Source organism: Mastacembelus armatus, chromosome 5 (genome assembly GCF_900324485.2).
Source record: "Mastacembelus armatus chromosome 5, fMasArm1.2, whole genome shotgun sequence".
Classification (NCBI taxonomy): Eukaryota; Metazoa; Chordata; class Actinopteri; order Synbranchiformes; family Mastacembelidae; genus Mastacembelus; species Mastacembelus armatus.
Window position 1 is genome coordinate 2,836,423 of NC_046637.1, and position 13,533 is coordinate 2,849,955.

General features: G+C 40.7%; 1 protein-coding gene across 1 annotated transcript; it reads right to left on the bottom strand.

The window, feature by feature from the left end:
* Positions 1-2,234: 2,234 nt before the first annotated feature.
* On the bottom strand, positions 2,235-7,685 carry abraa (actin binding Rho activating protein a). The gene is made up of 2 exons (XM_026307409.1): positions 6,606-7,685; positions 2,235-3,959 (listed from the first exon to the last, which is right to left on the bottom strand). The coding sequence occupies exons 1-2, from the start codon at positions 7,224-7,226 to the stop codon at positions 3,522-3,524; spliced, it is 1,059 nt and encodes a 352-aa protein (XP_026163194.1). The 5' UTR covers positions 7,227-7,685; the 3' UTR covers positions 2,235-3,521.
* Positions 7,686-13,533: the final 5,848 nt, after the last annotated feature.

The following is a 13,533-nucleotide window of genomic DNA, read 5'->3' on the forward strand; positions in this document are numbered from 1 at the left end:
ATCCTTCACCGCCTCTTAATTTCCTGGGTCATCCCAGAGATAGGCAGCAACCATGACACAGGCAGAAAATGTGACAGCCCTGGTCCTGTGGTTCTTCCATCCAGTCTCCAATTGCCCCAGGTCTTCCCTTCAGCTCTGTCCTGTACACCTGCCTCTGTTTCCTCGTTGCCCAATTCCTGACTTCCACGCCCACCACACCTGTCTCCATTTACCTGATTAGTTGCTTTGCTTCATCTGGTTCCTTTGTGACAATTATCTGTTGGGCTCACCACAGCCTTCATGCTTCTAGCCTCAGCCAAGGTTGCCTTTTTGTTTGTATTTACCTGTGTGTGAACTCATTTTGCACTGGTCTCTGCCCCTCGCCTCACCTCCGGTCAGACTATTTCACATGGACTCCGATTCTGTCTGGATTTAAAGTAAGCCTTTATCTTTTCTCTGTTCTCCATTTCCTTAAACGAACATTATAGAAATTACAGGGGAAATGTGTTTATAGCATATGCTCTAAAATGTGTTTTCACACTGTGAAGTCAATTTTTAATGTGATGTAAATTTTTTGTATAAAAAGAAATGCGTGACATGTACCAAACACAAAGTAGTAGTAGTTGGTTTTTGAAGTCTTAATGTTGCACTTCAGCACATTTCTGTGAAATTTTGTTGTAGTACTTCAGGAAGTTGCATGTTGCAGGAAGAGAAAACAGGCAGTAAATATAAGTCATGTCTGTCTGTGTGTTTGTAGGGGATTGTGTATCCATCAATTTTTATTAATTTCAAAAAGTCATTAATCCAGTAATCAAACCCCCTTAATGTGTGCAAAAGTGCAGCAGTGAGAAAGTAGGTAGGCAGTTTGAAATTCTCTTCTCTCAAACCTTTTTTTTCAAGCAACTACTATGCTTAAATTGTGTATATGCAAACTAGTGCATGACTTCAAGTAGTGCCCACTCTCCGATAGTTCCTATCTCTGTTGTTGCTTTGGCCTTCAGGATCCTTTTTGCTTTCTGTGGTCACACAGCATCTCATTGGAACTAGTTTCAAGCAAACTCAGACCTTGAGTGCAACTGCTCAGTTGTGAAATGGCTTAAAAGAAATGCATTTTGGAGATAAATGTTGGTTGTGAAGAAAATCACATGTTTTACCATGAAAAAAATTTGGATTTTCTAATGTATGTGAAATAACTACAAAAGCACAAAGTGTCTCCATTAGTCACTTCAATCAATTCCAGTTATCTGCTGTGTCCCATCACTCCCAGATGGCCTGTACTTTCCTCATCGCTCCTCTACTCCACTCCTTTCCTTCTCTCGTCTCCAGCTGAGGACATCCTGGTTGCAGAGGGGGGGTGTAGTGAGGAAAAGCTCAGTGATCAGCCAGCACTGTCTGGGCAGACAGCTACAGAGCCCACAAGGGCTTAAGACTGTCTCACTGCAGCATCAGCAGGTGCTTAAGAGCTCTGGCATGAACTTCTGGAGACTTCCCCAAGGATTTTTAGCAAGTCTGCAACCTTGTAGATGTTTCAGACGGACTAGGTCATAATTTATTGCTACAGTGACAGCAGTAAATGAGGAAACTGGGGAAGCAGCCAGGAAACCCAAGTATTAAACCCACCAGGTGAAAATTTAAAGTTCGACCTAGAACAGTAAATAAGTTTTTATTGCTCTTGCTTTCATAACCAGTGTTTACCACAGGATTTTTAAAATATATATATTTCTTGTTGTGTAAGAATAGATGGTTGTAGTCCTGTATTCTGGATGTTTTTGCAGTGTCACTGTTCCCAACATTTGGCATCACAAACCATGTTTTTTTTTTTTTTTTTTTTATGAAATAATATGAATGCCAAGATGATTTTAAGATTCACTCATGAGCTGCTGATTTAAGATCCAAAACCATCATTAGACACAAATGACATGAGTTTCATTTCATCACTGCTACATTAAACAAATATGTCATCAGATCTCAAGATAATACTTTGATATACAGTACACATGCATGTGCATTTTTATACTGACAGGAGATACAGGGATTGTGGTTCACCCCTTCAAAGAAAGAAAAACAGCTTATCAACATTTAAATGTTTAGTCTTTCCCTGTTTCCCATTTTAACACTGAGCACAGCAAAAATCCAAACAATCTAGACAAAACACAAAATGATCTATATTTACAATCATCTTAATTTGTGCGTCATAGCACTGCCCGGCACCTTCTTTGTAACAAAATTTGTTCTTCTGTAAGAACTCATGCTTTCATTTTGAAAGGGAAAATAAATAAAATGGATTTATCAAGCATCCAGGTTTCATCCACACAATTCAAGTGTCTCTTAAATGTTGAAGTGATATAGATTACATTTCACAGTACATTGATTTTGAAACATTACATATTCACTCAGTAAGAAATAAAGACTAATTGTATTTTTAAACAATTAGCTGAGACTGTGTTCAAGCTTATTATGATAGCTGGTTTCTGTTACACACTAGTAAATCTGCATGCGTGAGTATTTTATCACATAAGTCTACAAAGGTTTTGTGTTTTGCCAGCCCAAAGAAGCATGTCAGCCACTCAGTTGGATAAAGATCAGTTCACAGAAAACTAGTGTGATCCAGAAAAGGTTTTGATGGGACAGAGGACGAGCAGCTCTGTGTATCACTATCTAGCAAACAGACTAAACTGCCTCTGTCTGAAACATCTGGCTCCATTTACTGCACATTCAGGCATCGTCTCTATAGGCACATGAGCAAAAGATAATTTGTTTTATGTAATAGATGTATATTTAGATCCCATTCAGGATGCAAATATTACAAAAATGTACAAAGTCCAGTGTAACAAAGCTCTTAAGATATGATTTTTTTTTTTTTTTTTTTATTTGTCCCACAAGCAAATCAGTTAATTATCTTCCTCTGGTCTTTAAGCAGCTTTTAGCTTTTAATCTGCTGGTCAACTTAAATTCAGTCATTGAGGCTTCTTAAAGCTCTGCTGGTCAAAAGACAAAAAAACAAAACAAAACTTTGGTCACATGGCTGTGGAACCTTTATCTGAAACACACCCACATGTCTTAATGATCTGTAATTTATGATGGATTAAACTAAGAACACTTGCGAAGTGTGTCAGTGAATTATGGGTTGAACCAGCTTTCTGTCTTCAGCCACAGTCGGAGTGAAGCTTTGGAGCATGGCTGACATGGTGGTGGATTTTTGAGGCTTCTAGCATGTGGCATAGTTAGCATGGTTAGCATGCTAAAGATAGCTTCCCTTCACTGGATGGCCTGTTGGTTATATGAGAACGAGGTTATGTGTGTGTGTGCACGTGCATGTGTGCGCGCATGTGGCCCATAATAGTAATGTACATACATGAAAAATGCTTTTCTATTTACTTCCAAAGTATTCATTCATATGTGTATTATCTTGGGATATTATACTTATGCAGTATTATTTTTACAGTATTTTTGTGTACACTCTGCAGCCCTGTTTGCTAGACAAGCTGACATGAGATTTGTAGGTACATGTGTTTGAAGGGTCGTAGACATCGTGTCTGAACTCAGTCCCTCAGTGTAATGATAACGTCATCATCGCGTCCTTTCCACAGCATCTCCCCCTCAAAGTGCAGCATCTTGTGTTTGCGGCAGCGCAGCAGGATGCCCACCACCTTATCTGAGATCTTCACGTAGCGATCGAAAAGCTGACCAAAGGTAATGAGGGTCCTTCCCTCTTTATCCTTGAAGCCCATGTCTTTGATGATCCACACCATCTCTTCCATCTCTCTGTGGATGTGTTTCTGGGCCCTGTCGCCCCGTTCGGCTGTCTTGGAGCCGTCTTTGGGTCGACCGTAGCCAGAGTCACCCTTGCGGAGGCGCTGGGCCATGGCATACTCATGATCAAAATCCTCGCTGAAGGGGTTGAGCTTCTGGCCCTCCATGTGCTCCACGGACCACTGCTGCCAGCGGCTTCTGATGTCGCCCATAGTGGCGATCTTAATCTGGAGGTACAGCAGGATGGTGAACAGGTTAATATCAGTCTGAAGATCCAAGCCAAAGAAATCAGAATGCTTTAAAGTAAATTTGTTTTTGAATGGAAAGGACGTATACGTTACATTACTGGACATGTTCATATACTGTAAAACAAGGTTAAACATTTTCCAGCCCTAAGGATCCAGGAAAAGGTTTTAAAAAGAAACTTACAATAAAAAAACATTGCACTGCATCTTCTTCTCTCTCATTTTTTTGACTTTCTGCTTTTGTCTTGTTTTTCTCTCTACACTCATTGATCAAAATCGTTCTCCCTACCGTCCCTCTGTTCACTCCTTCCTCCTGTCGGTATTTTCCACAGACTTCAGATCAGTGTCATCGGATATATTTGGCATTGGGTTTATGAAATGTGAAGCCTTGTACCTGAGGGACCTTCCAGGAAACTCTGTGAACCCTTAAAGTGATATTTGCTCCTGGGTCTTTTTTACCTTGTTGATTTTGCCTCCATCTTTGGTTCTTTGCATTTATTTTTACAGTGTTTTTGTTCTGCCAAGAGCAGGGATGTGAGCAGTAGTGTAGTGAAGTAACATTTGTTCGACTTCTGGTAATTTATTCATGTTAGTGATGAATATTTTTGCCTGCTAAACGTTTGCTTGTGACTCTTGGCCTGTTTTAGTTTTATGGTGCACACATGTAATGATCTGGTTCAGTGCCACTGCCAAGAGATCTGCTCCACCATAGGCCAGCCTCTGTTTCTTTAAATGAGCATCTTCTAGCGTCTCACTCATAAAAATGTTTGTCAGCATATTCATGAAGTCATATGTGCCACAGCCCAACATTAGCCTTTTAACTGTTTCTCAATCTTTGCTTATTGCTATTTGCATTTATTTTTGTTATTTAAATATGTCAGCACAGCCTCCACACAAGTTATTTGTCAAGTTTAATTCAGATTACGCTACATGTACATCCCAGCCAGCGCATCCAAATTTAAAAATAAAGAAATAGGCTAAATTGTCTTCACACTGTGAAAGTTTTTGAATTTTTGTCCAAATTAGTCCCATCGCAGTGTCTGTCTGCTCGGTCTCCCTCCCTTCTCCCTGTTTTCCCCTCACTGACTGTTCCACCTGAAGGTCAGGTTGGAGCACGGAGGAACACGTTGCAGAGCTGGACTATATTTATTTATTTATGGTACACATATTGTATTGCACTGCAGTCCAGCTTGTGTTTTTATGAGTTGGACTCAGTCCTGACATGGTATGGGGCTACTGACTCACTTGTTCGTCCTTTATGGTGGAAATTTTACTATTAGAATTTAGTGTTGTTGTTTAGTGTCAAAGTGAGAGTTGGATTCCTGCAGGTGACATTTAAGGGATTTGTATATTCATGCTGGGTGATTTTTGTGACAACATTTATCGTCTGTTTTAGGGAACTGGCCCTCCACTGGTTTGATTCGGGGACAGTGAAACACTTTTACAGTGGTTGTAGAGAATGCAGACAGGAGAGGCTCATACTCTAAGTGTCTTGTCCTAACCTTTTGTATAATTTAGTTTGTTTCCTGGAAAAAAAAAAAAAAAGCATTAAAGGCCAATTATACAAGGTCACTTTAGCTCTTATATAACCCTGTAACAAGTCCCAAACAAAAGCACCATTTGCAAATGACCTCTGTCACCACAGATGATGTTTGGATGTTAGCCAGAGAAATAAGTGTTTGACCTTATCTGTGATCACTGTATTCACTTTCATCTTGCTTTACTTTGTAAGGACAAAAAGTTCCCCCTTTTGGGGAAACAGCGATGCAGCTCAGGTACATCTGAGGTATGAACTGCATGTAAAGTACTGGTTCTCAAACAGGACTGCCAGGACAGCTCTATCACTATGTAGCAAATATGTAGTTTTATATTATCATCTTAAAAAATCCTGCACAAATGAATTGGTCAAGGTCCCTCGCCAAAAGGTATGTTCATTGGATATTCATTAATGCTGCTGTTGGCGCGACAGAACAAGCTGGAACACAACACCTTAAAACATTGTTATGGTGAATGTGTAACAACCAGTGGCTTCTTTATCCCAGAATATTCAGACATTCATTTGGGGTTGTGTTTCCAGATATCCTATGAATGGTTGGCTACACACCAGACCAGAAAATGTTGGTCCTGATTTGATCAATCAGCCCCACACCCCTTCCCTTACACTCCTAATTGAGTTGGAGAGTCCCTGATCACCTGATCTGGATGGTTCCAATAGAAAACCCACAACAGCCAATGAGAGTGAGCAGAGCAGAAATTGTCGCCAACCCGGTGTTGATTACTTTTACAGCTCACCAACATGGCGGCGAACAGAACACAACCCAAACCAGATAAAAATGAAGACCAGCTTGTAGAATTAAAGCAACCACACGATTGTCCTTATGTCTCATGTAAGACACATCGCAATAGGGCCAACAAGGGAAAGGTGTTCCCTCTATGGAACTGTTACTACAAACAGCAGGTGTGTGGTCTTGACGTCTGCCTGAATAAAACCAGAGACCAGTGAATCTGCTGTAAAACCAAATCAGGTTGTGGAAAGCTGCCTCATCACTGAGTGACGCCTTTCTCATCACACACAGCCGTATATTAAACTTTTGTCATTCCACTTATATTTTTGATGAAGCACTTTACCTTGGGCCTGTTGCTCTGTTTCTTGGACTGGATGTCATTGTCTTCAGTCTTGGATTCATTATTGTCACTGAGTCCCGCCTCCTCTCCCAGCCCACTGTCCTCCGTGTCCACACTGCTACTCCTTGACCCCGGCTTCTTCTCCTGGAGCATCAACTTCCTGTCTTGGATGATCCCTGTGCCTTCTGCGCTCTGTAGCGCCCTCATCTGGCGCCGCCGTGTTGGCGACTCATTGCCCAGGAATGGCCTGCTCTCCTCAGGACCTGACTCCATCTTGTTTCGAATGGCACTGACCAATTCGCTGCTGCTGCACTTGCGTTTTGGCTGGACTGTCTTGATGACAGAAGAGGTTCTGATCTTACTCCCATCGGTGTCTGCCGTGATTACACGTGGGGTGACGGTAAGTTTGACCACATGGTTATGTTCTTTTTTGTCTTCCTTCTCAATAGAAGGCGGCATCCAGCCACTGGGGATGGCATCCTGCTTGTCTGCATGTTCCCTGGCCCAGCTCTGCCAGCTCTTGGCCAAGTTGGCCACCATAGCCGCACACTTTATCTTCCGTACTGCCCGTTTGAAAGTCTGAGGCTCCTGTTGTGAAGCTCTGGTGGTCGTCCCACTACTCATCTCGACAGGATACCAGATGGGATTTCGTCTAAAAAATTGGTATTGAACTTGTCTTATGTTTTATTCAGAGCTGATAATGTCTGAGTTGCTGTGTCTGTGGATCTGACAAAGTGAAGCTGCTTCCAAAAATGAGAAGTCAATTCTCATTGAATGTCACTGACGTTTTAGAAACACTTTGTCTCAAATACTCAGCTGATTGTTTTGCTTCCAGGAAAAAGTTCCAGTTGACTTAAGAAATGCTAAATAAAGCTGACCTGATGTACTTCCAGTAGTATAGATTCAGGCTAGAATCTAAAAAAACTCCTTACTTGCAAAGTTTAAGACTCCAAATGATCATGAGCAAAAAATCCACACGCTTCAGCTTTTATAGCAGGGATGGATCTTCACAGAAACATCCAGAGGCTTCCAGATCATCAGTTGGTCAGTGGGTGAGCTGCTGGTTTGAAGAGTGTGAGGACTTTGACTTTAATCCCCTGCTGAAGCCCCTCTGCCTCCACACTGGCCTTTAAATAGGGTTAGGGTTGTAAAGGAAGTGATGCTGCACAGGGTCCATGTGAGGAAGGTCCAGTGTCAACATTCTTGTTATTGACAGACGTGCACACGGTGACTGAGGAGTGGAATTTCTCCCTGTGGTATCCAGGGAACAGGTGCCCTGTGTTTTTTAGCGACTCAGAGGTTTCTGCTCTTACACACGACAGACGCTGAAACACAAACAGGCCATTGCTCTGACGCAGCCTGCTATACATGAGGGAACCGTGCGTGCGTGCGTAGGCATGTTTTCATTTAGGTGCACAACTTTTCTTTATAGCACAAGGACGTATCACTTTGTTATGCAGGACTGTAGAAGTGTGAATCCCTGAAGAGCAGGTCACATCATCTGAAGTGCGTGTCTGCATGTCTGTGCATGTGTAGCTGGGACTATTTCAGTCTCTGTGTGTATTAGTGACTATGCGAGTTTGAATTTCTGGCTAAATTTCCCTGCACTAAATGTGCTAAATTTAATTACAGTGACTCCATATTAGTAACTGACTCACTTGTTCTGTGACCAGGTAATGGTTTTATAGCTCTTATAGATATTTGTAATACTTCCTTGACTTTATATTCTTTACCTGTGCGGAATAGTGTGGCTATTAGAAAGCTGTAAATCAGTTTTCAAGCTACTGAGAGAGCAGCCCTGATTCACTGAAGCTGCATATGCTGAGCAGAATAAATCTGTGAAATTTTATTGTGCTATTTCATGGCAAAAATAATGAGCAGGAAATACCAACTGAGCTGTCTTACTTTCTATGCACTGTCATAAAGTGTTATGGTTCTTTATTGTGGATCAAAACCTCCTGTGGGAGACACTGAAAATTTATTTCCACATTTATACTTTACAAAGAACTTTCACTCATGAGAATTTTTTCAACATGTTTTTAATTAAACACACAAGCATTTGCTCATTGTCACACAAATCAGTTTATAATACTACCTTTGCATATTCATTTGCTTATTGCAAAGGAGCGTATTCATTTCTCCTGGGAACTTCGCCTTTAAAAACACACCACCGTCACTTTAATTTATCCATTTTACATAAAGCTAAAATCCTACAGCACCTACGAACTGACTGCTTCCATGTCTGCATGTAATAAAACTAAGTTTGTAATAAACAAAGAAACAACTTTGCTCCAAACCAATGAACCTGTTTATTTTTCAGTATTCCCCAGTGATCTACTCTCATCTGGCCTGTTACATAATATGTAAAGTGTGGTGTAAGCTTCTTCTGGGCAAAGCTCATTAGTGACTCATTATATGGTAATCAAAGTGTATTAAAGCCAGAAAAGTTATTGACAGAATGACTGATGGACTTTATTAAATGATTAATTAGCAGGTTCCAGTTATTCAGCAGGATTAAATCAGATTTCACCAAATCAGTCTGAGTTACCTTGACACTAATTCATTAACAAGTATTCTGCTTCATATTGTATCAATTACTTTGATTGCTTTTTTTATTGAAGGGTGTATAGGCTTCTTCTTCACAAAATAATAATAATCAGAGCAGACGTGCTTGAAAGTCTGAAGCACATCATGAAGAAGCTGTTTCATTGTAGTTGGTTTTAATTATGACATTTAAATGAACCTCGTTAACTCATCAACATGCACAATATACAATATGTCTTGTAAAGGTTACCCATTCAGCCAATACTCATTTACTTTATAAAGCATAATAAATAAAATATATTCAATAATAATTAGCAAATGAAGAAGAATGCTGCTAAAACTCCACCTGAAACATTTCTCACTAAAACGTGGCTTCTGAGCATCTATGGACAAAAATAACCAAATGGGGTCCAAGCAGTCACCAGCTCAGGTTTCTGCTTGTGTGCGTGTGTGCGTGTGTGCGTGTGTGCGTGTGTGCGTGTGTGCGTGTTAGGCTCACCCATACCAGCAGCTGCCTCACGTGCACACTCCTATTGCCCGCTGAGCATGGCAGGCTTACACAGAAACACAGAAATAGATACGCCTGGCACTGCAAAGCTATGAGAGGTGTGAGCGTGGTGTGCAATAATGAGTATTTATACACGACTTAATCAGAGGGAAAGTCTTTTTTATACTGTACATCAGCTGTGAGTCACCTGTGGGAAAACTTTTGTGTTTCTTCTTCTGTAACGTAGAGCAGGTTGAGATGCAGAGCACTGAGCTGGTACAGTCTATGTCTTTGTACACGTCAGTTGTTTTACATTCAATTACACACTGGGCCATGATTTGTTTCCAATATTAGTTTGTCACAAAACCCAGATTGCATGGATCAGTACATGGAGTTAAGTATCAGCTACTGACTGAGACTGTAAAACCAGACCTGTGCACCGCCTGGATTGACTACAAGAAAGCCCATGACTCAGTGCCGCACACATGGATCCTGGAACGCTTGAAACTGCACATCAACAGGACTCTAAGAGTCTTCATCAAGAACTCAATGGGAATGTGGAAAACAAACCTGGAGGCCAACTTCAATCAAATCCCTATCAAGTGTGGCATCTACCAAGGAGATGCTCTGTCCCTGCTGCTGTTCGCCGTAGACCTGAACTTTCTCAGTGAAATCATCACCAACAGTGGTTACGGACACCGACTACAGACTGGAGCAACCATCAGCCACCTCTGGGCTCCTGAACTGACTTGGACTAGGTGAAAGATACCTGAAAGATACTTAGGGGAACAACACAAGAGAGCAGAACTGAGGGTTGTTAGGATCTAATGGTCAACTCTTGTGACCCCTCTGATCCACAAACTGGGTGTAGTGTCCTCCCTGAAGGACATGTGAAATGTTCCTTAACGTCCTGGGGAACAGATGTAAGGGCAGCCTGGTTGAATGAAGATAAGTTATGTTGGAGCTCCTCACCTCTGTTAAGAGAGGTTTTTTTTTTTTTTTTTTTTTTCTTCTACTTGGGTTTATTTACAATTTATTTATCGTTTCTCTGACCCCTCTCTCAAACCATCTGTTCTGGATCCATCCTGGACCTGCATGTTTACCTTTAACCACCATTTCTCAGTGCAGCCCCTGCCTGCTTCCTGTGCTTCCATTTTCCTTGCACACCAATACTGTCATTAACATTCAACAAGTAAAAGCACTGTGGGTTTCATTTATTATCATTTTATTGCATTAACAACTTTCAGTTTTGTTTTTTTATTTCTTGGATCTGGTGAGCATGTTGTGAGGGCAGTTTGGTTGAGTTGACAATGTGAAAGTGTGGACTCCTAATAAATAAATATATATATATAACAGCCTTGACTGCAGTGTGCAGAAGGGATGGTGTGATTTATCTTTTTTGCTGATCCTGGACAATAACAGTCGTGTTTATTGTACATAAGTTCTGTTCACCCCATGACAGCCCTCATTACCCATCCTTAGTCCAACAGAAAGAAATGGGAAGACAGAGCATTTTACAGCACAAACTCTTGTTTCCTCAGCAGTACATGTGACTATGAGGTCAATTATCCCTCAAGTGTTTTCCACTGACAAAACAGCTACTTATGCTGTGACATATTTGTCCACAAATCAGACTTTCTATATTTTTCCCGTGCGTGTTTCACCTTTGCGTAATGGGTATGTTAGGGTCTAATTGGAGGATGTCTTTTTCTGTGGCTGCTGACGCCATCGCTGCAGGAAGGCGAGCCATAAGTGAGATCTCATTACCGGCTGGTTTCTGTGGTCATGCCAAGCACCAGCCCTGGTGGAGTGAGAAACACATTTTGACCGCGCAGCCAGTGACACACACATGCTCACACACATTTGCATTCCAATACTTGTGAAGGTCCTTAGTGACATAATGCATTCTCTGACACATAACCCCAGCCTTAATCATCACAGCTACATGTTTAACCTCAAGCCAAATTTTATAATTTTTTTTTTTTTTTTTTTAACTTTTTTGACACATAGTTACAAACCTGGGTGTGTGTTTTGTCCAAGCAGCCACAGTCTCAGGTATAGTGTCACAGCAGAGCAGCATCTTTGCAGAAAATTGTTTTTTGTAGATTTATTTTAGCCTTTGAGCCAGTTGAGTTATATTTGGAAAGAAGCTTTCAGTGTATTGTTGCCATTTTCTTAGCAACCATTAAACAAATGCATAAGATGAACATTTGGTGAAAGCTATGTCAGTATCTTTTTTGACCTCCTTATTTTATGTACACTACCACTGAGGTCTGTGCTGGCTGCCATCATTCTCATAATCATAATCATCTCTAGTTCATTTTCCTTTATCTTCTCATAAGTATCTTATGACCAGTCACTTTTTAAGCTTTCGTGTATTTCGGTTGGCTTTCAGTTGGTATGTTGTGCTTTAATGCACAAGAAGCATCTTTGTATCCAAATATATGGCACATTTGACCAGAATTTCAAGAAAATCTGCACAGTGAAGTGCAAATTAATGCAAATTTCCTCCGACTGTAGGAGAGTATGAGGAGCTGGTTCATCCAGATAAACTGGTGGCACCGATTTTATTTATGCCATTAAAACCACTGCAGTGGTCTGTATCAGTCTGTATGAGTGCCAGTCAAACCTCAAATGGTGAAAAAAAAAAAAAAAAAAAAAAAAAAACCTGATATGGACATTTAAGTTTGATTTGATAATTTCAGTACCATAACCGTCTCCTTACTGCTCCACACCAATATGGTGATTTCGTCTGCATAAAATTCAGATATGTCCTCACAAAATAGAAGTTTGGGACAAACTGAGAAACAGGCACAAACACATAGGGATTTGTTGTCCAAGTCTCGCTGTGAGAAGACAGATTGGAGTCCGTGTGAGAAGAGAACTGGCTGCCTCTGCTGACAGTGACATCATTGTGCAGAAGTAGTGATGAACAACATGTTCAGATCCGTCACTGGTGAAAAGAGCAACTGTCCCTGGCTCTGGATCCACTTCAGTCTGAAGCTGTTACAGTTTCAGTCTGCAGCAAAAAAAAAAGCTAAACCCATTACACATTTAAAATGGGCCTTTTTTTTTTTTAGTTGTCATAGTATGGTTCTGCTGCTGTCAGACTGAGCACTTTATTAAACCACAGAGAGGAAACTAATTTGGTTGGTTGGTTGCCCATGCTCATTAACAAAAGACACAATGCCACAATAATAGTAACAGTAACACACAGTCTAACACAGAGTCCAAGTCAGTTCAGGAGCCCAACTAGCTGCTAAATTTAACTTTCACTTTAACAGTTGATTCACATGTTTTCAAGACAGAGTTGCTGTAACACATTCTCATCAGCAACAAACGCTGAGCAAGTACCAAAATAACACAAATACAGCGAATACAAAAAAGACAATGAGCCACAACATTATGATCACTCCTGTTGGTTATTGACATGCAGCACAAAACAGCTTTGACATCCTGCAGCATGGACTCATGGACTCGTAGTAATCACCACTGCAGACTGGGAGCAATGAACAGTGAGCACATATAAAAAATAATCAATGGTTCCTAAGTTAAAAATATCTACATCGTGATTTTTAGTAGCAAAAATAACTTATTAAAGCTGACTGGTTCCAAAAAAATGTAGTGGTCGTTTTAAACATTGATCAGCAGTGGCTCTGCAGGATTTGTGGGTAAAGTATCTACAACCCATTGGTATGTTTCTTTATGTCATTGAATTTAATTTATTTATTTTGCTGTGTTTGATGCTATGTGAGCTTACTCTGAGCAGCAAACATACTGTTCAAATCTCTCTGTCTTAAATCATCTCCCTGGTGGGAGAATCAACTGTACTGGTTGGGTAGAGGTTTGATGGAAGAGCTTAAAGATGCTGCAGCTCTTGCTGGTTGTTTTTAGTTTCTT

Excerpts from the sequence above, each read along its gene's own strand:
- abraa (XM_026307409.1), bottom strand. The coding sequence starts at position 7,226 with ATGAGTAGTGGGACGACCACCAGAGCTTCACAACAGGAGCCTCAGACT. Across the intron at positions 3,960-6,605 it reads AACAGAGCAACAGGCCCAAG|ATTAAGATCGCCACTATGGG; the intron begins GTAAAGTGCTTC and ends CTGTACCTCCAG.